The sequence below is a fragment of the Podarcis cretensis genome (assembly GCF_951804945.1).
Source record: "Podarcis cretensis genome assembly, chromosome: Z".
Classification (NCBI taxonomy): domain Eukaryota; kingdom Metazoa; phylum Chordata; class Lepidosauria; order Squamata; family Lacertidae; genus Podarcis; species Podarcis cretensis.
In genome coordinates, this window is record NC_137184.1 from 24742848 (window position 1) to 24768758 (window position 25911).

General features: G+C 42.0%; 1 protein-coding gene across 5 annotated transcripts in view; it reads left to right on the top strand.

Annotated features, from left to right (window-relative positions):
* DCX (doublecortin) overlaps positions 1 to 20532 on the top strand; it is a 114809-nt gene extending 94277 nt beyond the window's left edge. For 2 of the 5 annotated variants that reach the window (XM_079961729.1, XM_079961731.1), the window contains exons 6-7: positions 4918 to 5015; positions 10431 to 20532. In XM_079961729.1, coding sequence (XP_079817855.1) covers positions 4918 to 5015; positions 10431 to 10487 — 155 coding nt within the window. In that variant the 3' untranslated portion in view covers positions 10488 to 20532. The remainder of the gene's footprint in view (positions 1 to 4917; positions 5016 to 10430) is intronic. The other 3 variants (XM_079961730.1, XM_079961732.1, XR_013834759.1) reach the window with 2 other exon arrangements.
* The last annotated feature ends 5379 nt before the right edge of the window (positions 20533 to 25911 follow it).

Consider the following 25911-nt stretch of genomic DNA (forward strand, 5'->3'; position numbering starts at 1 on the left):
CACTTACAATTCTCAGCAACTGGTTTTAGAGGCATGCTGCTGCTTCTGACCGTGGAAGGAGAACATAGCCATTGTTGCTCGAAGGCATTGACAGCCTTATCCGCCATGAACCCGCCTAATCTGTTTTTAAGCCATCCACTACCTCTTGAGGTAGTGAATGCCCTGTGGGAAAGACAGATTCTATCTCAAATCTGCCCCCTCAAGGCACTGGCATTCTGCTAGTTCGTATGAAACAGAAATATTTGGTTTGGGGGGTTGCTTTTTTCCTTTTCTTTTTTACGTGAATGACAAATAGGCTAAGTAAGTTTTGATTTGTAACAAATTGGAAGAGACACATGAGAAGAGAAAAAATGGTGCTGAATAAGGACACCATGAATAAAACATTATCTGGCCTGATTTTTGTGTGATGCTTATCTATTTTATTTGGTTGAAACAGCATATTCCTGAAACTTTTCATCTGTGACATGCCTTGACAACTTATTCCTCACCCTTACATGTTACAGTCATTTGGTCTTTTGTTTGCCCAGACGTGTTTTCCAAAACCTAACGAAAAAAGAATATTAGGCTGGAAATAAGATCAGCTTGATGAGTGCAAAACATCTGAATCTTTGCATATCTTTCCTGGTTTTTGGTTGTATAAGAAACAGAGTGTCTAGGTGAATTTATTCGTTCAATGCCTCCCCCATGATAATCTATACCAGCTCTAGTGATACTTGCTATATTCATGCCAGTGACTGAAATTTTAAGACTGGTGATGACATTCGACATATTTATAGAGAAGTTACAGCTGTTTCTTCACCTGCAGTAGAAAAAAGCCCCTCAGCTTCTATCCAGTTTTGCAGCTTGTATGATAGTTTTGCATTGTACATTGCTTGATAGTTGTACATTGTATGATAGTTTTGCATTGTACATTGCTTACTGTGGATGGGCAACTTCAAGGCCCCTCCCCTCTTCTTTCCCTTCTTTCTTTTTAATCCAGGCTTGAACCTGGCAGCCCTTCCAATAGAGGGCTGCCCTCTTTAAAGTAAGCCACTTGACCACAGTATATCACTCCACAATCTCTACTGTAACAATAAATCAACAAAGATCCCAATAGACTGAAACAAGTGTTACCTGCAACATCATGCTATAGCATGGATTGCTGCAGAGCTACTACATACCCCTTTCCTGGATACTCCATTTCATTAATCTGGCCCCTCCCCTCTTATGCTTCTAGTGGGCTCCAACCCCTTTAAAAGTACATAAGGACCTAATGTAAGAAGCAATTACTTGACCCAAAGCATTCACAAGTGATCAGCTGCACTGTGGATTATGAGAAACAGGGAAATGTTCTGTTTTTAATAGAGAAGCTTGGAGTCTTTAAAATGAGATTTCATAAGATTGCTTTCAAGCAGTGTTATTTATTCCCACTTCCAAGTTTTATTTGAACCATAATGACCTAGTTACAGATAGGTAGCCGTGTTGGTGTGCATGCACACGAAAGCTCATACCAAGAACTAACTTAGTTGGTCTTTAAGGTGCTACTGGAAGGAATTTTTTTATTTTGTTCTCATAATGACCTATTCATTCTGCTATTATTTCATGCATCAGTCTGAAGTTATACCCAGATATGATCAAAGCTTGCTTCTTAGCCAGCCCTTCAAAAAACAAATGTGGCATCTTTCAGTTAGATGTATTTTTCATCCCAATATATATCAGTACTAAAAGATAGATAACAGAGAAGTTTAAATGTATGATTTATTGGTGGCAGTGTTGCATCCTACTAGAATGTAATCAGATCAGACCCTTTAAAATGAATGGTCCTATGTTGGTCATGTCTATTAACTTCAATGGGTCTATCAAAAACTTTTTTTTTTAAATGCCCGTGCAGATTTTCATTACAGCAAATAACAAACCAATCAAGAATTGTAACTATACTGTGACAAAAGGAGATTTCTTTCATGGCTCAACCTAGATCAGGTGTTCTCAAAGGTGTTGTAAGAGACACCCCCAAATAAAAAAAGAGAGAGAGCAAAGACTCCCCAAGTGTAACCAAAATGACACCATTAGGAAAATTAATCATTTTCTATAATGAAGATCAATACAAAGGAAGGCTTCAAACGCCCTACTTTTAATAAAGCTAATGCATCTAATTAGACGTAGGGGAGGCAAAAAGAAGCTAGAACTACTTTCAAAAACAGTGGAATCATTTTGCAACCAAGACGAAACCAAAATATAAACTGAATTCTATTCTTCTTTCAATAAAATATGTAAATTGTCCTAAATACTACAAATAATACACTTTCTTATTTGACCCATATTTGAACACTTCTGTAAAATATTGCTACATACATACACTTTCATCTCCAAGCAGTAGAGATTTTATTGGTCTGCATACCACAGGTTTGGTTCCCTCATTTTCTGGGAAAGCCCATGTCATTGTATAAAATCCTTATCGGCTTTCCAGAAAGGACAGTCAGGGAGATTGTGGAGTTCATGGAATGAGGGCAAATATAAAGAAAACACACACACATCATCATCAAGCACCTCATAGCATGTTCAAAGCAGGAATAAATAATTCCTCTTTCGTGGTGGGCAGAGAATTTTACAAAAATTAGGGGGTTGTTTTAGCTCAGCACTAGTTTGTACTAATTGGTCTTTGCCAGTTGACTTTCCAACCTCAGCTTCCTAGCTATATCAAACCTTCGTTGTGTGATGTGGAGAGGATTCCATGTTGCTTTAAGGCCAATTAACATTCCCATGCCCTTTGCAAGTACCAGGGGGAAGATCCATAGGACATTGATTTTAAATTAAAACATGACCTTCTCATGCTAGTGTCTAGCAGGCTGAGCCTGAATGGGGAAGGCACGATCTTCTAGCCAATGAGAAACTGGATGGACGCTTCTCATTCATTGCTTCCCTAAAGGCCTGCAGAGAAAGGGATGCATTTTCACAAGACTGCAAGATCTAGCAAAATATCCACAGAATGCCAACCTGGCTTGATCTTTTGAATGTTTACCAAGAATCCTTATTACAAGTGGATCTATTGCGGTCTGGATAGTCTGCAAAGGAGACTTCTAGATTATTACTTAATGCTTTGGTCTGTATATAATGTAGCAAATATTGCATTGTTTTCCTGCCCTCATCCCCTATTTGCCTCCCTGCCCCCCATTTTATGTTCTCTACAACTACTCTATGAGGCAGGTTAACGTGAGCGTTTTTGACCTAAGATCAACAGGTGAGCTTCATGGCGTTTCACACAATTCTTATTGCAAATATAACAGACAGAAAGGAAAGAAAGAATGAAAGATCCACTCACATTAACAATAAGAATAATCCACCAATCCTAATTTAAGCATATGTATTAATATAGGCATACATATACACTGCTGTTATAGCACATGTGATAGAAAGAAGAGAGTTTCTTCGTAGACTTAAGCCTACCTCTCTCAGAGCTGGTAAACCTGTATTTATAGTTTAGGAAGCCAAGTTGAGAACATGTTGGGGAATTTTCCTTGAACATTCAGAGCACATAGAACCTCACCCCAAAGAAAAATAGGAACTATTGTTTGTTAAGGATGATGGGAGCTTTAGCTCTTATGAGTTCCCCGGATTCTTTGGGTGAAGCCATGTGCTTTGAATGTATGATGTGGATGTGACTCAAGTCAGACCTTTGCTCCGCCCAGCTCAATATTGTATCTACATTGACTGGCAAGAGCAGTTTAGGGTTTCAGGTAACAGTTTTTCCCAACTCAACGCATATATCAAGGATTGAAACTGGGGCCTCCTGTGTGTAAAGCATGTGCTCTGCCACTGAGCTACAACTTTATCTATAGATAGTACCTCACATGATTGAATACTTCTCTGTACAAATGCATATACTGTATAAATAAATCCATGCACATAGAAAACTAGCTAGGGCAGAACCCTTTGCCTGACACCCAGCTTTCAGGATGGAGGGATTTTTAAATATATATTTATTTTTGGTACAGTCGTACCCTGGTTGTCGAACACCCTGGAACCCAGACATTTTGGCTCCCGAACGCCGCAAAGTGATTGTTCTGGTTTGCAAATGTTCTTTTGGAACCTGAACATCTGATGGGGCTTCTGTGGCTTCTGATTGGCCGTAGGAGCTTCCTGTAGCCAATCAGAAGCCACAATTTGGTTTTCAAATGTTTTGGAAGTCAAACATACTTCCGGAACAGATTCCATTCAGCTTCCAAGGTATGACTGTATACAGGAGTATTGATTTGTATGTGCTGCTGAGTTGCCACCTAAAGAGGTACCACTAGGATACAGGTTTACCATCTTACTGAGGACAAGATATGTTGGCAAGAATTGGGGACAAAGAGAAAGAATTGCTGTTCAACTCCAGGTGGGACAAAATACATTCATGTGTTCACAAAGTTATAGATAAGTAAAAAGGGGAGGGGAAACTGCTAAGGTTATCTGCTAATGACATATAAAGATTTTCTATGGAAGATCTACTAGCCTGGATTTTTCCCCCTTTTGTGGAATAATACCTTTTGCTGATGAAAGTTAAAGAAGTGTTAAAGTGCAAATTTAAAGTGCACAATTTTCAGCTCCAATCTTATCTTTCTTTGGAAGGAAAGGAAGAATTTAAATTCAATAAATAAAAATAATTCAATCAAAACTGTTTCAAACTCAGCATTTCCTATCCTTCTTGCAGCACCTAAGTCATGTTTTCAAAAACATGACCTGCTACTTGCAAAGCAAAAGATGTGTAAACAGACAGACAGATACCTCAACTGTGAGGTTGGAAAAGAAACTTCATCTGAACCAGCAAATCATGATTTAAAAGTTTTATTTTGGAATTATGCTTCATAAACTGGAACGTTTCAATGGGAAACTGAATAGGCATTAAAATATATATATATTGTCTTTGTTCATTGCTGATTTCTCCTTTGCTTTGTACAGCCAATGGAACATCAAGCAGCCAACTGTCCACACCCAAATCGAAGCAGTCTCCAATCTCCACACCCACCAGCCCAGGGAGCCTCCGTAAGCACAAGGTATTACGTTTCTTATACCTTACTAAACCTCCTACATGATTATTACCTGCCTGCACCACTGAAAGAGTTTGTGAAGGCGGGAGGAGTACCTGGACTGCTCCACTGGAAATAGCCAAATGGTGGTAAGGCCGTCACTGGCTCAGCTGCAGTCTAGTAACTATAAAGGATCTCTATGCTTGATTCTGCATGGGGCTGACATTTTGGTTGGTGGTGCAATCAACTGTTAGGGCTCACCCAGTCTTCTGTGCTGGTTTCCCCTGGGGAAACCTGATCTTCAGCGCTGAATTGGAGCAAATTGGGTTTTCTGCAGATTGATGTTTGCTCCAATTTAGCACTTAAGAGTGAGTTCTCTGGGGGAAAGCAGCAAGGAAAAGGCAAAACCACTTGAAGCCATGCCTAGAAAGCACAGGACAAGTGGGAAACAGCTCAGACTTGTGCTTTCTAGGCATGAGGAAAGTGGAAGTGGATGAGCCCTCCTACAGAATTCCTATTGCGCCATGCTGTCCAGGCACAGACCCACTCTTTAAACCTCTGTGTCCAAGTGTGGGTTTTTTGTCCAGGCTCTGTGTTTTACCATTGAATTGGAGCAAATAGCAATGCATAGAAAACCCAATTGCCGTTTGCTTCGATTCGGTGGCAAAACATGGATTCTCCCAGGGAAAGTGCTGGGACAAAAAACCAAAACAAAACTGTTTGGACATGGAGCTTTAAAGCCTGGGGCAACACAAAAGGAAGTCTGAATGAGTCATTAGTCTCAGCTGTCCATCTACATTTTAGCAAGAATAGTGTATTGACCTTCCAGGATTGTTGTAAAATGTAAGGCTTACTGAAATCCTTTGAAAACAAACATACAGTGTGTGTGTGTGTGTGTGTGTGTGTGTGTGTGTACACGTACACATACATGTGTTTGTGCATGATATCTAATGTTTTCAAATATCTATACAGACAGAGATACTTTATAAAAATGATTGTCATTCTGGAAAGTACATTCTTTCATCTTCATTTATATGTACAGCAGATATAGTCATCTGTTGTATTTCTTGGGTGAGCAGGAAATAAGGCATATTGTATCATGAAAGCTGAAATGAATGGAAAGTGTTGATTGATTAAGAATAGAGACTTTGTATATTGTGATCGTAGTCACTTTCTACTCCAGACAATGGCCTAAGAATACCCTCATCATTGTTGTGGCACTCCGCCCCCCAAGCCCCCAAACCATGGAAATTGTTGCCAGTTATACATTACGGCAAATGATTTCCATTGATTTGGGATGAGCAAACATCCCACCTCAGGAAATCTCCTTCATAAATTATCCAGATTAATAAACTTGATCAATTTCCAAAACATCCTCTCCAGACCTCTGGACCTATTTAGATTATTCTAAATAGCTAATCTGGATACGTTTCGTATTGGACCCATGAGGGTAGACTCCCTAAATACAGGCTTTAATTACAGGTTTGTTGCAATTTCCTGACTTCTCTTTCTCTGACTTGTTAACACTCTATTTCTCCACATGAATGCTTGCAGGGACCGAAAAAGTATTGTGCAAACCAGCCCTTAATAAGGACAGTCAGTCAGCAGGAGCTTTCAGAGATGGTAGTTTACATCAAAAAAAATTCGAATCCTAATTGTGTATGTTTCCTCTGCCCAGATTTTCCCCACTCTATATTTTCTATAGGAACTTTCTGCTGCCATCATAATGAGATACAGCCAAGTGAGACCCTGGTGAACCTCTACAATGTCTTCTTAAGATCAGTGAAAAGGACGACAGTTCAGGGGCAATAAAAGTTCCTTTGAGCAAGTGATGCTTATACATGAATCTAAAGGAACTGAAATGAATGTGATGGTTCTATGTATTAACTGCATCCATCACTAATGATGATTTTGTTCAACGTTCCTGGGGCTTCATTTGAATGGTGGTTTTGATTGAAACTGTAGCAGAAATATGTTCTGAAACACAGTACCACAAGCTCTCTCTGCTCACCAATGAAACCAAAAGTAAAGGTTTTAGGTTCTAAACCTATTCATCCCCCATATTTCATCAGCATTCCGTCCACATATCATTTCATTTTTTCACCTGTCTGTTTAACTTTCTGGAAGGTGTAGATTTTCAAGGAAAGATCAGCATCAGAAAGGCTATGAAAAAGGGAGGTACTCCAACTATGTCATCTGTAGGCTGTAGTGGACCATGGTGGAGCAGGTGCTGTTACCAGCTTACAGAAGGTTTTGGGTAGCTAGGATGAGGTTTGGGTTCTTTAAATGCACTCACTGAAGATTTAACAATACAGTATCAGGGGCAGACCTTAGTTATATGAAGCCCTGCAGGAGGCCAATTGTTGCTGTCCCCACAGCCCTTACAATGCCAGTTTAAGTGCTTGCCCAGCTTTGGGAAGGAGGAAGGAGGACTCTAGGACCCTGTCCAAGCTGCTTCACACCTGAATGGTCAGGAGGTTGTGGACTCTCTTTGCATGGAGGTTTTAAAGCAGATGTTGGATGGCCATCTGTCATGGATGCTTTAGTTGAGATTTCTGCATTGCAGGGGTTTGGACTAGATGGCCCTTGGGGTCTCTTCCAACTCTAAGATTCTATGCTTCTATGACTGAGTTTACTTTTTACACAATGAGCTGCACCAAAAGCAGCTTTTGAAACATCAAAGTACAGAGAATTGAAAATGCAAATATACAAAGTGCAGAGCATGTCAGTAAATTAAAATAAAAAATCCTGGCACTAAAACAATTTTAAGGTTTGTGCCAGGTGGTCCTCCCTGAGGAGACCATTCCATAAACAGGAGACTACTAGAGAGAAGGCTTATTTTCTTTTCCCCACACTCCATTGGAGGTGGCATGCAGTGAAGAGCCTCAGATAATGATCTCAGATTCTTGACAGGTTTACTGGTATATGGGGAAAGGCGGTCCTTTAGGTACAGTAGTCCTGAGTCATATAAAGCTTTAAAGGTCAAACATAGCACTATGAGTGGAACCCAGAAACCAACTGGCAACCAGTGCTGTTAGGACAGAATAGGTGTTATATGCTCATGCCTTTTTTTCGTAGTTAACCATCTAGCTGCCACATCTTCAGTAGCTGTAGTTTCCACAGTCTTCAAAGGTAGCCCCATTTGCTAACTGTCATCCCTGACTACTCTCTATGCTGACTGGGACAGATGGGCATTGGAGTGACAAATTCTCTAACGCTGCTAAAGATGCCCTTGTAACAGCACTCATGACCACTTGGTCCCTAGGAAGATGAAGAGCAGTTCAGGAAGTGGGCTAGAGGTCAGGAAAGGCATCCTAAACTGGTGTTAATCCAGAACTGGTGCTATATGTTCACACCTTCTTGTTCTAGTTAACAATCTGAGAGATACTTGTGCCTTGCAACACTGGGCTAAATGTCCGAATGTAAGATTGACAGGACTCCTTAGAAGGTCATGACTCAGGCAGACCTCTTCCTTTGTGCTTAGAATTTAAAGTGAAATATGGAGAAAAGCTTCATCAAAATTTGGGGAACTTCTGGAAACAAGCTCAGCAGTAGAGCATATGCTTTGCATGCAAAAGATCCCAAATTCAATCCCTGGCACTATAAAAAGTTTGTGTTTGAAACGCAGGAAAACCATTAAAGACAGAAAAGAACTTTTAGAGGCTGTGTTTGGATCAAACTGTACTTGCCACCCAAATTCCTACTATGGAGCCAGAAAATCTGGACTTTGGCAACATCACTACTTACTGGAACTAGGGGTGGGGAGTGTGTGTCTCTATCCACAAGCAAGTGGAAACTGGGCATACCAAGCACCCCACTGTATCTTTTTTGTTCATCAAAATGCTCAAATACTGGCATTTCTACTCCATTAAGCAATGAAAGACATGCAGATAATTACAAAGCTTTAGCAGGCATTTTGCTATTCCCTTATAAGGACACTTTTTTAAAATGTTGAGATTAATGCCTTATTCTGCCAGCTGCAAAGTACTGTATAATTGTATTTTGCTAGTGCTGTCACAGTAGCCTTCTGGGCCAGGACTGCCTGTAGCAGCTCTAGGGTCTTTTAATTTTCCATCCCATGCTCCCTCTCATGCTCCTATGACGGATCATGGTATTGCATGCAAACTCATCTACAAACATAGAGTGATGGCGTTGTTCTCATTTGCAGTGACAGGTGGATCATGTGAAAAAATAGTTCACCAGCAGAGGCAGATATCTTCCCATATACATAAAAATGTAAGGCTGTCATCACGTAGCTCCCATTTCAGGATGTGTAGTGCCATATCACGGGGACGCAGGTGGCGCTGTGGGTAAAAGCCTCAGTGCCTAGGGCTTGCCGATCGAAAGGTCGGCGGTTCAAATCCCTGTGGCGGGGTGCGCTCCCGTCATTCGGTCCCAGCGCCTGCCAACCTAGCAGTTCGAAAGCACCCCCGGGTGCAAGTAGATAAATAGGGACCGCTTACTAGCGGGAAGGTAAACGGCGTTTCCGTGTGCAGCTCTGGCTCGCCAGAGCAGCGATGTCACGCTGGCCACGTGACCCGGAAGTGTCTCCGGACAGCGCTGGCCCTCGGCCTCTTGAGTGAGATGGGCGCACCAACCCCAGAGTCTGGCAAGACTGGCCCGTACGGGCAGGGGTACCTTTACCTTTACCTTAGTGCCATATCACAATCCTGATTTTGTATGAAATGAGGGTGGGAGAAAGCGAGAAGGGAAAAGTGGTGTTTTAGAGCAACAGAAGATGCTTGAATACAGCAAGGATAGAGAAAGCTGAGAGGAAAATAATGGTTTTAAACAACAGCAAAGGTTTGAGTAAAGTACCTTAATACAATGGAATATTTGAGGACCCTGCATCCTTTAGCTCTCTCACATGAGGCAGCTGAGGAATGGAACAGAGAAGGTTCAGTATAGTGAGAAGGATGGTACACTGAAAGGGGAAGAAGTGGCTGTTCTAAACAATGACAGAAGTTTGAGTAAAGTGGAGATGGAAAGACACAGAGGGAAAATGGCAGTTTCAGACAATGGCAGAGGTTTGAATAAAGTAAGAATGGAGCAAAAGTGAGATAGAAAAGTAGCAATTTTTAACAATGGAAGAGGTTTGAGTACAGTGGTCAGGAGATGGCAATGAAGGGAGGGGAAGCAGCAGTTTAAAAAAAGATTTGGGTTAAAATAATAATTCCCTGGAAAGAGGAATAGATTTTTAAACCACTCTGAGAATTGTAACTCTGTAAGAGGAACAGAGGTCTCAGTACCATTAGCAAACTACAGTTCCCAGGATTATTTGGGGAAAACCATGTTTAAAGTGGTATGACACTGCTTTAAATGTATACTGCAGATTGGGCCTAAGTCTGCAATGATTATTTGTGCACTGAGTCACTGAAGCAGTTCCTCATTGATGCAGAAGAGGCTAATTGTGGGAGTTAACACGTTTTCCCTTTCTCCTTACAGGACTTGTACCTGCCTCTATCCTTGGACGACTCTGATTCCCTTGGAGACTCCATGTAAAGAAACCCCCTTCCCTGTGTCCACACTCCATTTTAGATATAGCACCACACTTCTGCCAAAAGGAGCAGAGAGGTCACTGGTGCAAATCCAAGGATACAAAAGTTATGTCTTTTCTTTTCCTTTCCTATATTTCTCCTCTGTGCCACAAAACCAACACCTATGAATCCACAGAGATAAAGGGATACCGATCATCTGAGTAATTTCATAGGAAAGATAAGTGGCCATTATTGGCAGCTTGAAGTCAGAAGGCTTGAATCCTCATGCTCTTCTCACACATTTTAGCCCAAGCGTTTCCTTTTCTTTAAAAAAACAACCCTATAATGTACTGGCTTTTTTTATTTGGCTGCCGGTCAGGTGACAACTTTCTTTTGCAAATGTTCCATTAGCAACTCTGTCCAAAGCCCAAAAGTGGAAACAGGTCTATCCACCAGCACCTCCCCGCCCCCAAATACCAATGAATACCAGCAACTCTGCAAAAGCAGACCTGTTTCCAATGCTGGGTCTCTGAGTTTAACACCTGCATATTGTCTGATGTTAACTCACAGCCAGTGGGAGGCAACTCTTGTCTCTTTGTGAACATCCATATAAGTACAAGGGTGATTGGACAATGCTAAGAAATAAAGAGCTACATATCGTGATTTTCTCCTCAAATAGGACACAGGGATATGTTCTAATAAACACACAAAGTTGTTTTAGCTGGGTGGGATTTGGGAAGCCACCCTGCTGGCTCTGCCTGCCAACTCTGCTCTCCATCTTTTCCTCTTCCTCAGTTGCACCTCAATCTCCCAACCCACCTCAGCTGAGCAAAACTCACCTCGGCCTCATCCCCTCACCCTACCATATTCTCTTCAATTGCCCCAAATCACCTCAGCCCCAAATCACCTCCCCTTCTGTCTCACTTCAACCCTTCCAATGTGTTCAGCCTTTTTCTTCCTTCTTTGTCTGGTCTTCCTCCAAATCACATAAGCCCCATCTTTTCCTTCTCCACTTCATCCTCACCATCAACCTCCCCCCCCCCCCACATTTTTGATCAGATGGAACCAGCCCTGGTCCTGAGGCACTCCATGGCTGCAGAGGTGATGGCTCCACTCCCCCTCAGTGCCCTCTGCTTTGAGGCCATTGGTCACACATATACGTACATTTATATATACATACATATGACCAGCAATAAACATGGTCTGGTTGATATGAAGTTACTGAAATGGTATCTCTCTATCTCTGTGGAGACTATCAATGCCTTGCAAACAGCCAACACTGAAAACACTGTGAAAAAAAATTGTTTTCAGGTCTAACACCTTCAGCTTATTATTAATTTTTAATAACAAGAAATCCATACAACTTTTATAGAGGAAAACAAATAATGTTAGCTGTGTCTTAGAGTCAGTTCTTCAATATCCTTTTTTTAAAAAAAGAAAACCGGTGTCTTTCTTTTGCTTTAAAAAAGAAACAAAATTTTAAAATATACAAAAAAAAAGTTCAACACAGTAAGTGTTTTGAAGTCACTGCCAAACTGACATCAGAGGTTCATAAAATGGGAGGGGTCTGCATGGGGTGGGGGAGGGATATCGCAATTAATTCAAAATGGTTAATATTTTGAGAGTGTTTGTAACATGCTTAAGGTTATGTTTTTAATTTTCTGTATTTCAATAATTCTAACTATGGCCAGATGCTCAGACTGTAGAACTGTTAGGATGTTCATGATACGGTATTATAAACTTTTATCTTGAAGCAGTGCATTATAGTGAAATGGGAAGAAAAGGAATCCATTCAATTTTTAAAAAATAATCATTGATGCAAAGTTCACAGTTTTATACAGACCTGGCCATTTTATTTATTGGGTCTGGATACACATACCAGATAATACTGTGCATTGCATTATTCCTTATTTGTAGGAATAAGCTCTCCATAATCTTGCAAAATGTTATCAGAGCAATACTCATATAACCAACCTTGGGGATTGCTTTCCCCAGTCTCCTTTAGATTCATTTGCAAACTGTTGTGAGTTTAGAATGTATTGCAGCAATTGTACTTTTGATAAGGTTATGTTTTCATTTTGCAATTTCATTTTGTGAGCCACCTTGGGCAATTTGCATAAAGTCGAAAGGCATATGGAAATTTCTAATAATAAATAATACTTCACACTGGGGTACTTAACTCTACAACAACTTTTGGCTATTAGAGGAAGACAATGCTTGGCCCAAAGTTGGTATTTGGTGGTTATCTTTTGCATTCCTTACCACTGGCATCTTTGTGATTCATGTGGCAATGTGGATAAGCCAAGCTTGCAGTTTTGTTTTAATTATTTTTAAAATAGAAGGTTTCAGACTACCCAATGGCTGCAGTTTTAGTAGAGACCCTGCATCACAAGGGCAAGTGAGGATCTACCCTTTGTTGAACTAAGCAGTTAAAACCTAGGGTTTCCTTACCTCTATGCCATTGTTTGGCCAAAGCTATCTAAACTTTGGTTCAGTAGATTCAGCATTCATGTAAGTTCAATGGTCAGATCACTGTGGAGAAGGCTGGCTTTGAGGACAAAGCATAGGGAAGGCCTACAGGAAAAAAAAATTCCAGTGTGTGTTTGATATCTGGCAGATCTGGTGTATGAATTGGAGCAGGTCTCTTAATTTCTCTGTGCCTCAATTTACCGTATCTGTCAAATAAGGACAGTAATACTTTCTCTACCTCATGGGGAGGGATTGGGAGGGTTGGCCAGTGAGTCCTTTCATTGATTCTGTTAAATATTTTTGGATCATCTGGTGGGAAAGTGCTGTCTATGACCTCCTAGGGACTAGTATTGAGGAAGACTTTGGAAAGATTGTCAGGTTTCTTTGGTCAATTCCAGTGATGGCTTCTTGGGGTTAACTTAGAAGGCACTGTTGCTTGCTAAAGCTGCCAAGTGGCCCTGACACACAGCCAGTTCATACCCACAGTTGTCAGCACCAGAAGCAGCAAACTCTGTATGCTCACTGACCTCACTCCTCACAGAGGGGCACTGTGTACCATATGAGGCTCTGAATCCTGGGCATGAGCGTAGCATAGATTGTGAACTGCTTAAGCCCACACTCCAGTCTACTTGGAGATGTGTTTTGCTTGTGATGTTTGATCTCCTGTTCTCTCTCCTCTCAGTCTTGATAGGTTGCTCCCAATTGCCCCTCAGAGTGTGACCGGGGGCATGCACTGGATGAATGTGGAACTGAGGAATTGTTTCTGTTATAATATGATAGGGAAGCAGTACTCCACCATAGCACTGTTCCTTAGTAATATGGAGGAATAATGCAAATATTTCTCCATCCAGGAACTAAAGGTCTTTGTAACAATGTACAATCCAATCTTTACTATTTCAATAAGCAGGAAGAAAATGATCCGCAATACAGAACACACACCACCTCTCCTCTTCCTGTCCCCTACCCCCCAAAACAGATCCTACACACAATTGGGTACAGTCCATTTGATTGCTGGTTTTGTGCAAGGCCCAAAAACTGAGCCTATGATTGGCAGGAATACTGTAGTCTTTTGAATGTTATACTCTGTTCTCCCCTCTTCATCATGTCCACAGGAGACAAAGCTAGATGGCTAATGCTATTAGCCACAATAGCTACATGTAACCCCAGAGGCAATAAACCTCTGAATGTCAAATGCTGGAGGCAAACAGTTGGGAAAAGCTGTTGACTTCATCACCTGTTTGTAAGCTTTCCAGATGCTGGCCCCTGTTGGTAGACAGAATGTTGGGCTTTTGGTCCAATCCAGCAGGGCTTTTCTTATATTCTTAAGTAGAACATTGTTTACATGGAGTATGTTTCCCATTTACCAACAACAATGTGTTTATTTAAACAAGTAATACAGATATAGGCATTTTTCTTTGACTGCACTTAATAGTGGCATATCTGAGAGCCTGGACCAATATGGACTCCCTTGCCTGATGTGCTCCAATAATGCACATCACTCTTCTGAATAAGGGCCTGGCAAGATGAGGCTTTTGTAATAGTTTGTGTTGCCACACATTGCATCAGCAAGCAAATATACAGCAGCCTAGTGGAAAGAGAAGGTAGATCTTTTTTTCCCACAAGGAAAAGAAAAGCCATTCAGACCTGCAAAAGTGAAACAGGGTAAAGGGCCAGACTCCCAGGTTTTAGAAGCAATTCTTCAGGTAAACGTTCTTGAACTGTAGGTAGAAATCAGTGACCATGTCGGATGTAAAACTGCCTGTATAGTTGATGTTGCATGAGTCTTTATACAAAAATAAAAATAAAAAATGCATGCAGAATAGCAGTGTGTACAATGCTAGGTGTGTTCAGCTCTTAACTCTTGGAAAGGTTATTTGAAAAGAAAGAAAGAAGGATTACAGGGCACTTCTCTTATACCTGATTCATTGATGCAAGCACATAAGGCGGGTGGTCTCAACACTAACACTAACCCAGCAGTGACTGTCTAGGAGGGTGGTTTTCCATATCTCTGGGGAGAACCATTTCTACATTGGCTAATCTCTTGAGGAACCTCTACATTTCAGAGGATGCTGTGCATGTTCTAGGGTGCAAATATTGTACACACAAAAAACAACAACTGGACAGGTCTGTGGGGCCTCACTATCATCTCATGTGAACTGAAAGTAAACCTTGGAACTGGGGCTAGCTTCATGTTTGGCAAAGTGTTTGCTGATGGACTGCCAGTGCTCCTATAGCAGGCTTATTTGATGGTTTTATGCTGGGCAGCAGTGGTGCTCTGATAAATGCTGAGCATTGGGACTCCTGAAGGCCTGTTTTACTTTGAACTGAATGTTTCATTTCCCACAATACTTCTGACTGATGCTACATTAGGGCCACAAGTGACATTATAATGGCCGTCTAGCATTTATTGAGTGGCTTGCGCAGGCACGTGCAGGCACCACCATTGGGCATGTTGTTGAGACTACCCCAAGCTGAGCCATGGGCTCCCTAGAGCACACACAACATTCTTCTGCAGTTAGAGAAAATGCCAGAAGATTGGGAACAGATGGCAAGCTCTAGGAAATGCCTGGCTGCTATTACTTATTTTCTCACTGAACAACTGTGACTAAGTTCTAAAGGACCTCCAGAAGTTCCTGTAACACAGCTCAGAAACCTCTGATCTAATCACTGTCACTGGCAGCATGCCTCTGAATCGCAGTTGTTGGAAACCACAGGAGGGGAGTGTGCTCTTGTGCTCACGTCCTGCTTTCAGATTCTCCACAGGCATCTGGTTGGCCACTGTGAGAACAGAATGCTGGACTAGATGGGTCACTGACCTGATCCAGGTACAGGACTTCTGTTCTTCTGTTCTTAGTGGTTTCCCATTTTTGCCCAGTAAGTGGAGCTGCCTGTGTACATAAAGGGTGAAATAGTTCTAGGTAGTTGCTGGGGTTGTTCATCGGCTCCCTATTCCCCCAGTATCAGGTTCTTATGTAAAATTAATTATATACCATTGCCAAACACAAGGCTGGCCTGAGGCAAAGGACAAGGAAGTACCACCCCCACCATCCCATTCAGTGCAGAAGCTGACTGAACTGGCAGATGAATCTTACTGAAATACTGACAACAATGTGATATTACTCTCCACCACACCTGAGGGCAGCAGGTTGGTTTAAGAGGTGCCCGAGAGACCTGTGGCTCACAACAGTAATTGCCAGGGGGATCCAAGGTGCACCATCTCCTGAATGAGGCAATTGCCTTACTCTGCCTAATGGTAAGGCAAGCCCTATAACCAGTGTCGGAGGCAATATGTCTCTGATTGCCAGTTTCTGGGGTTCAAGAGTGGAGAGAGTGCTGTTGTTGTTGTGGCTTCCCAGTGGAACATCTGGTTGTCTTCTGTGAGAACAGGAGGCTGGACCAGATGGGCCTTTGGCCTAATATAGCAGGGCTTTTGGCCGAATATAGCAGGGTTTAAACAACAGTCTGCCATCTCCTCCTCACTCTTTTAAAATTTGTTTAAATTTTCCACACAGAATTCTGTACGACAGGGCTACTGCACTGATTCTGCTGCAAAAAGTCACTGCTAAATTTCCCTTGGAGGAGGTGTGCCTTTGAACCAGGGATTAACTGGAATCATTCAAAGGATGCTGTCATCCAAAATCAAGTCCATTTATATTCTCAGACATAGTCTTAGACATCTGTCAGAGATTCTTTAACTGATTCATTGCAGGGGGTTGGACTATCAGACATGGCCAAACTTGGCCTTCCAGCTGTTTTGGGACTACAACTCCTATCATCCCTAGCTAACAGGACCAGTGGTGAGGGATGATGGGAATTGCAGTTCCAAAACAGCTGGTAGGCTAAGTTTGGCCATGCCTGGACTAGATGAAACCTTGGGATTGGAATCTACCGGATTGGGGATAAGGGGCAGTCTAAGTCTGCTGTGCTACTGATAGTTATGCCTTGTATGTTTAACCCACCCTGGGAACAAAACTGACTGAAGGGTGTGCTAGAAACAGAACAGTAGAATTGACTCCCTTGGAAGGTGGTGGGCTCTCCTTCCATGGAGGTTTTTAAGCAGAGGCTGGATGGCCATCTATCATGGATGAGATTCCTGCATTGCAAGGGTTGGACAAGATGGCCTTCCCGTCCCTCCCAGCTCTACAATTCTATTAACTCTCTGAAGGATGGGCTAGAAATTGAAATAATAGATACTGAAATGCTTAAGACTAGTGGTTGTTTTACAGGTGTATTATGCAACAGATCAGGTGCAATAATAGTGCATTAGTGATGGATTTATGCTGGGCCATTCACACATCATTCTGCTTTGTAAGTTGTTTTGTGATGCTTCCCCAACGTTATTGCCATTGGAAGGATGCTATAACAGAAATGGAACACATACACACCCTGCAACATTTGTGGTATAAAAAGGATTTCAGCAGGAAGTTACAGGACATGCACTGATTGGAAACAAAATAGTATGTTCACCCCAAAGCTTTTGCAGGCACAAACAGTATTGGAAGCAGGACTGGGTATCTTTGCCCCAATACCATCATGAGCACAAATCGTCATAAACGCACAATGAAAAGGACATCTGGATTGTCTCTATATACAAACAGACAGACAGACATAGCCCCCCATACTGATTCACCAACTTAAATCATTTCCCCTAATGCTGCCATTAACTGCAGAGGGGAAGGGATTTTCCTTTGTTTGGGAGATTCATATTTAGGCCATGGCATTGGTGAAATGGATTCTATCCCCCCTCCTGCCCCATTACAACCCTGATCCAGATCCCACAACCTCAACATGGAATGCTCCCATCCCATAAAGTTTGGCTCTTAGGACATTCATCTCTGCTTTTATTTTACAGTGACCCAAAATCGGTTGTAAATATTTAAAGTTAAATCTGTTAAGACTTGGCACGTTTCCGTGAGAGTGCAGCTAGAAGTGTGAGATGACCATCTGCCCTAAAGCTATTTGAGCGCCTAACATCTGTATATATGCTGAAAGGGCATATGTAAGAAAGTGGAGCTCTATACTTAAAAGTTTTTTGTTAAAAAAACACCCAGAGAAGTTTTGCTCACCATGCAGCTGTCACATTTTGCTTTTTGTTTTAACATACATGCACACACCAGCTGCAGATGTCTAACGTTCAGCCATCTTTCAAAAGGAAAATTCAACAAGAGGGTGGCATTAACACCTAGGATTTAGAACTCTGGATGGTTTCTTATCTTCCAGTGAGACTCTTGCTCAGCAAGTTTGGCTACCATGTTTCATTTCTATGTATCTGTAGAGTTTCCCCAAGTTCTAGCATCTTCTCTTGGCTTGCCACTGCAGCTTAAAGCCCTAAATCTTCCCTCTTTTCCCCCTTTCTTTCCATACCAGTTCCTCAGTCCTTGATGAGGTAAGAGAACCTCCTTCTTTCATTCCCTTCCTGCAATCTATACCTCTTTCCTCCTCCTTAGAAAAATCCTTTCTTGGGGTTTACTTGTTCTCTTCACATCCATCTGAGCTGTCCTCTCCACCATATTCTCCCTGATAGGATATAGCTATAAAGCCTCCATATCTTGCATTTTCTGCAGTGGCTTTGCATGCATGGTGACATCCATAAGAGCATTTCCCTCATGTGCCCTCAGCCTGGATGCTTCCACATCCTGTCAAACCAGCTGGGGTATCACACAAAAAGAGCCCACAGCTGCCACACAATTTGTATACAGCAAAAACTGCATCACTGAAATGTTTTAAAAGAGAAAAAGTGTTGTCAACTGTTTATCAGATTGGCAGTGCCAAACCTTCTCATGGTCTTTATTTTGACCATTTGAGTTGGTTAGGGGCAAAGCAAAGATGCTTTCAAAAAGAGCAGTGAGTCCACCCAAGAATCCTCTGTGCAGAAACAAGAAGCTCAGATGACTGAGTTAACAAAATCGGTGCTCCTGGTTCAGGACAAGTGTAACATCTCTTCACAAGATACCCAATTCATTTATGGAATTCACAGTCATTACCCATGGTGACAGCCAGCAGTTTAGACGGCTTTAAAAGAGGACTAGACAAAATCATCAGAAGAATAGGACTGCTGGTGACTATTAGCCATGAGGGGTATATGGAACCTCTATGGTTCAGAGGCAGTATGCAACTGAATGCCAGCTACTCAGAGACAACAGTGAGAGAGGGCTCCTTCATGCCCAGCTAATTGGCTTCCAAAAGGCATATGATTGGGTAGTGTAGGAAACAAGATGCTAGAGTGGGTGAAACTGTAGTCTTATCCAGCAGAGCTCGTTTTCATTTCCCTCCTGCTGCCAAACTTGGAACCTGTCTCAGACCCTGTTTGGTCTGACTGTACAATTCACCTTTTGTGGGGTGAGGAGAGGGCAAATTAGGTAGGTCTGCATTAAAACGTGAACCAATTTTCTCCCCCATTCATATTCACAAGTAACTACAAAGCAGGTCATATTCTAAAGCAGAAATAACTTGTTAGACAATTTCTCATTTAAACTGCAGATCATCCCGGCTATTGATATTACAGCTTATGTTGTCAGCTTAGAAGATGGACTGAGTTTTATGCAATGCCAATCCTACTCAGGGTAGACGTACTGGCATAGATAATTTAGGATCATTCATTTCAGTGGGTCTATTCTGAGTAGAATGTAGCTTGATGCAATCTATAGATGATAGATAAGAGTGAGCTCTTATGAAAAAAAGTTTTCAAGATTAATGGTTCCCCAAGTCTGCAAAATGATGGTAAGATCTGGAAGATAGCAAGGAGAAGCAGCTCACTGGATGGAGTAGAACCACTATGCTACCTTCCCAGGACGTGGTTCACTGCTGATTACTAAGAGCAGGACGGCCAAGGTGGTGGGGGCTTTGATGGAGTGCTGACATGCAAGTGGGAGCACCAGATTGGCTCCACCGGTGGGTTTGCATTGTGTCAACCTTCCCACCACTTCATCCCCTACCAGTAAGCAACAGAAACCCACTGCTGTGAAGACAGCATAGCAGCTCTGCCCCACCTGGAGAACTTCTGATAGCCAGGTCAACTTGCCACTTCTCCCTCTCCTTGTGTAGGCATCCTGTTATAGTATGGCTCCTCCAGATGACCTCTTTATTGAGAATTCAACATGATTTGCTTGCACAAAACTTACAAGGAGATTAGAATGCCCAGTCTTTACTGAGCATGTGTTCTGATTTGTTTGTAGGGAAGAGTTATACCATAATGAGCATTCATCCTGATTTGCTTGCTGGGTGCTTATATCATTAGTCTTTTATCCTATGCTTTCTAGTGATTTTCCTATCACTTTCCTAACTGCAAAAAAACTTTTTTTTTATTTTAAAGTGGATTTGCAACAGAACAAGCCATTTTATTTATTTCATAAAATTTATATACCACTTGATTGTAAAAAAAAAATGAAAATCAAAGTGGTTTGCAAAAAGATACAACAATAAAATCCAAGGCGAAAAAATGCAATGCTATAAAAAAATTAACAGTGCACACCTAAATATATGGCATGCAACTGAATTCTTTCCGCCAGATACCGACAGCCTGCCTTACAGCAGTGGTTTTCATTTCTACTTTCCTCTGGGCCACACTTTTAGAATAAAAATTTGCTCATGCTACACCGGATTGATAAGAAATACATTGGAAAACAAAAAGAAAAGACTCCCATCAGTGCTTGATTAGTAACATAGAACACTATAATATAATCATGGGATATCCAGACAGTATAAAACAATGCAGCTACATAAGAACATGCATCGTTCCCAAAATATAGTATTGATTGTCCTTGAATCTTCCTGCCATAATTGCCATCCTCTCCTGCCACACCCTTTGAGAACCATGGCCTTACTGATTAGAGTTTTGAGAAGCACAGGGGGGGGAGGGGGGAGGTCCAATATGGATTCATTGGTGCTGCTCACCACCAGTGTTCTTAACCATAAGCATGCTGCACATTGACAGAAAAAGCTGTAGTAGCAATCTCACAGTACTATCTGCATGGGACACATATGGCTTTCTGGAATCTGATCTATAGCTCTTTTGAGAAGTGGACTGTGTCCAGGGAAGTAGTCAGCTAAAACAAATCCTGATGGCTTGAGCTTTTGAGCTGATTTCGTATGATTCTTCTCATTCATGAAAAAATTAAAAGCTGCAATATAATATAACCAAGAGGTCATAATGTATTTTCTTCTATAGTTGTTCTTGTGTTGGGTGGGGTTAGAACAAAAGAGCATGGGAATTTTAAAGGGTTAATAAATCAAGGTGGGGTTTAAAGTTTAGCTGGCATACTTTAAACTCCCTGTACAGAACCTTGAAGGTCATCTCCTTTGTGCAAGCTGTTGTATTTTACAGGGTCAGGCAATTTTTGTTTCATTTAAATGACATATTTAATAAATGAGTGTTTGTAAAAAGGATGAATTAAATTAAATTAAGGGTGGGGTTTTTTTTTGTCTCTCTTTAAGCAGGTGTAATAGGTTTTCATAAGCCTATGCAGAGTAATACAATATATTTGAGGAAGGATTTTCATGGTTTATATGTAGCTGGAAACTGGGTTGCATTTTCCTTTTTTCCTTTTGGTCCAACAAAGATCACGTCCCTTTTAGCAGATCTTCAAGATGTTTTTCATCTCATTAAGATGCCTCCCCCCCCCCCAATCACCTCTGAGGAACATCCACGTGGAACTGCATCATAGAAAGAAAGCAACACATGTTGAGACCGTGTCATGAAATCAGTTTCCCCAAGCCTCACAAATCCGGTTTGCCAAAACACTATCCCAATGAAAACCACTCATTTTAGTAGATAGGCAACCTGAGAAAATAGGGAAGTTAAATGACCTAAATTTGGGATGGGGAACTGCAGGCCACACTGTTCTCCCCAGACCACATCTCCTCACCAGCCCTGTTCTGCTCTCTACTTCAGTGTCTTCACCTGGCTGGAATGTGCCTGTGAACTGCAATAGTGCCACTTGCTGGGATGGAGGATGCGGAGTTGTGTGTGTCTGCGTGTGTGAGAGAAGATTTGTTGTCCCATCCACATCTGTCTCTAGTTCTGTCCACTACTGGCATGCTACCTCCAGAATGCAGCCCTCAGGTTGAAGAAAAAGTCCCCACGCCTCACCTAAATGTAGATCACATCAATTTTTGCACAATAAAGGGGGAACCTTCAATACATTTTATGATCAAGAGAACTTGTGTGTGACACCAACCATTTTTTAGGGACAGGGCTGGTGTCAGGGGTTGGCTTCATCGGACATTTGTGAAGGCCCACACCTCAGCAAGGGGCTCTTTGACCCTGCTGTTCCTCCTCCTCGCCATCATTGTCCATTTACCTCCATTCTGGGGTAATGAAATGGAGCTTCAGGCTCTGCCTACCTTACATTCTCTTACTCTATGTTGCTGATTGTGTGGATTGTATCCAGAGGAGAAAGGTGAGCTGATGGGTAATAAGGAAACAGCCAAGGAGGAAATGGGCCCACTCAGTAAGAGGTGTGCATTGAAACCATTTTTCTTGAGGAGCCCCCCAAACCTGAAGCTAGCATTGAGCATGGAGGTGGTCAAGCATTTGCCAGTTGGCTAAAGTTTTCCATTGACAGCAATTGTGAATATCTTTTATCACTTAAGACCAGATAGGACTCCACTTGCTTTAATGTCACACCTTCCATCCATTTACAAAGCTTGCAGCCTGATGCTGTGCATGTTTGTTCTATTATGAGTGGAATATCACCTGAGTGACAGTGGCTACATTCCCCATGCAAAGTCACCCACTCTTGTAGCCACATGAAGGAAGTAGCTTCCAGGAGTGGTTTTGCATGAATGCAGTGGCATGATCCGTACCCCCTGTGCTCAGGCAGTTCACCACCGGGAAACCACATAAACCTTTGGGCTTATGGGCAACAACCTCCTTGTTCCTGTGGCCACTGGACCACTCTTCATGGAAATGAACTCTTCTGGAGTTCAATAAGGACCCCAGCAGGAGGCAATTCTATTCTTCAACTTTTTTAAGCGCCTTGGTCTCAGTCAAGTAAATCTACCCTCACACTTGACATACCACTTGGGGATTTGGAAAAGTTTTCCACATGGCAAATTATCATTTTAGGTTCCACACCAAGTCACCTCACCCACATCTTCTTGTAATATATTGCAGCTTTAAACCAATGATTCTTCTTTCCTTTCTTACAGTGCATGTTTTGAACGGATTCTGCATTCTACATTTGTGGTGGGTTGCTTAGCATTCTGTCCATTTTTTTAAAATGTGCCATTCAACTTGTACAGAAAACAATTTTATTGATGGACGTTTTGGGGGGAGGGGATTCCTTTTTTATTATAAAAAAAGCTTCAGCTCCATGGGTAGAGGTAGAACTAGGATAATTAGTTGGCAGATGTCAATTAGTGGTGGTAGTTGTAGACATTTTAGCTTGCTATCGAACAAGCTTTTGAGAGTAAATGCATGGTACTGACATCTCATGGTTTTAAATCACTTTCCCTTGCTTTCCCTCAGTCTCTCGTGGTTTTAAGTTAAAGATAAGGGCATGGAGAAAATGACAGAGCAAAACCTAAACCATCACTGATTTTGAACGTTTGTAACATACAGACGCTGTTCAGTCAGCTGCCTTTCTGTACTGTACCGTTAACCCCTCCCAAGAGCAGCCTGCTATGATTTATCTCTCCATGGCATCAGAGCATTATACCCAGTGCAATTCAGGATTGTTGTCTTGGTGAGGTTATTTTTTAAAATAATAATAATAATTAATAATTAATAATAATAATAATGTAAATAATCTAGCAGATCTTCATACACCAATTCTGGAGTAGGGAGAATCCAATGTAACAGTGCTGTTTACGAACGCTATGAGTTATAAAGTTGTTCCCTCCTCAACAGTTTTCTGTGATCAAAGAGGGCTTATTATTTCATGTATCTAGTTAACATGGTTCCTGTGTCGATAAAGAACATAACAAGCAAAGACTTAGAACCTGTGGTTCTGCCCACTAACTAGTGGCTTTTATGGGACTTGCACAGAAGACAAACCCAAACGGGTGTACCCTGGATCCATGCGTCTTATGCCTCCTCCCCTGTAGGAGTCTTTCTTAGGAGGTTTGATGTTACAAAGCCACTTTTCATTTCATTAGAACCCCACCCCTGTGAAGTGTTGTGAACTGTTTTTATTGCTTGTTATACTCCACCTAACCCATTCCTCACCTCTCTCGGATTGTTTCTGTGGTTGGATACCATGCAGCGGAGGGGCCTGTTCACTCTGTAGCTTTTGCTCTCAGTATTTGTTATGCATTTTTTCTCATCTAAGTGTACATTTGCAAGGTGCGTGTGATGTCATTTTCCAAAATAAAATTTGGTTTCAATACCTAAGCAAAGCCAGGCCTTTCCCGTTGCATTTTGTTGTTTTTAAGACTGAGAAAACCATCAGTCAATGCAGATTCACACACGTATGTGTTACACACACACACACACACACACACACTTTTTGTCTTTCCTCCAAGGAACTCAAGGTAGTATACATTTCATCCTTACCACAAAGTTGTATGGTAGGCTAGGCTGAGGGACTGCAACACAGGAAATTGCTTATTCCTAGCTCCAAGTATTTCCCGGTGTAGCTTGCTCTGACTGGCAGAGTAATGTCTACTCCAGGGGGTGAGGAAACCTTGAGCCCATGGGCGTAATCCAGGTATAGGCAAACTCGGCCCTCCAGAAGTTTTGGGACTACAACTCCCATCGTCCCTGACCACTGGTCCTGTTTGCTAGGGATGATGAGAGTTGTAGTCCCAAAACATCTGGAGGGCCGAGTTTGCCTTTGCGTCGCATAATCAGACCCAGCATAGGTTGCAGTTTGGCTCCCTAAGCCACACCCTCCTTTCCCCCCATCACCCATGTGGCAGCAGGTGTGTGGCAGGTAGAGTTGGTTTGTACATTGTAAACTCTGTAGTGCAGTTGATCCCAGTGGGATTCCTGTAAACAGTGAACAGCTGATGGGGAACCCCACAGTGCAGCCAATACCTGCTCAAGTTGGCTTGCTGTGCTCGCCAGGGCTTGTTGCAAATGCAGCTATTCGTTTTCATCATTAGCTTAAACAGAAGCCGGTGATGCAAAGATTTAGGACAGATAAAAGAACGTACTTCACACAGCACACAACCAAACTATGGAACTTGCTCCCCCAAGAGGCAGTGGTGGCCATCAAATTGGATGACTTTAAAAGAAGATTAGACAAATTCATGGAGGACAGGCCTACCAATGGGAGTAGGAGGTCAGGATCCAGTCCACCAGCCAAGTCCTGTACCCTGGTCTATTCTGTCACTAGCTCTCCAAGGTCTGGCCATTCCTACTTCCTACCTGCTCATTCTACCTGCAGATGCCAGGGATATGGAACCCGGGATGATGATGATGATGATGATGATGATGATGATGATTTGCATACAAAGCATGTAGTAAGCATGTAGTTAAACAGTTATCTCTCCCCTCAATCTAAGGTGTGAGAACTCTGGATTTGCCCCTTAAAATATCCGCAGCCATTCTAAACTTGCCCACAGTATCAGTTCCTGATAGGCTGAAATTAATCTGGGCACAGAAAATGGCAGAATATAGCAATATTCTTTATGCATGTTGACCCATCCAGATCCAAGAGGGAGGGATCAGCAGGCTTGGAAGGATTAGTATATCTGGCTTCCTTACACCACCTAGCCCAGGATTGCCTAATCTGACTAGCAGCACCTCTCCAGGCTGTCAGGCAGAGAGAGGGCTTCACATGGGATCCTTTTAACTGGAAATTCTGGTGACTGAACTCAGGACTTTCTGCACAGCAGCTCATGTACTCTGCCACTGACGTACTGACCCAAGTAAACCCAATGAGCTTCATGGTTGGGAAGGTTTCCTGCCTGAAATCCTGGAGAACCACTGCCTGTCATTGTTGACAATACAGAGCAAAACAGACAATGCTCTGACTCAGTATATGACAGCTTGCTCCATTATTCCATTTTTGGATTACAGCAACCCTTCAGCATTA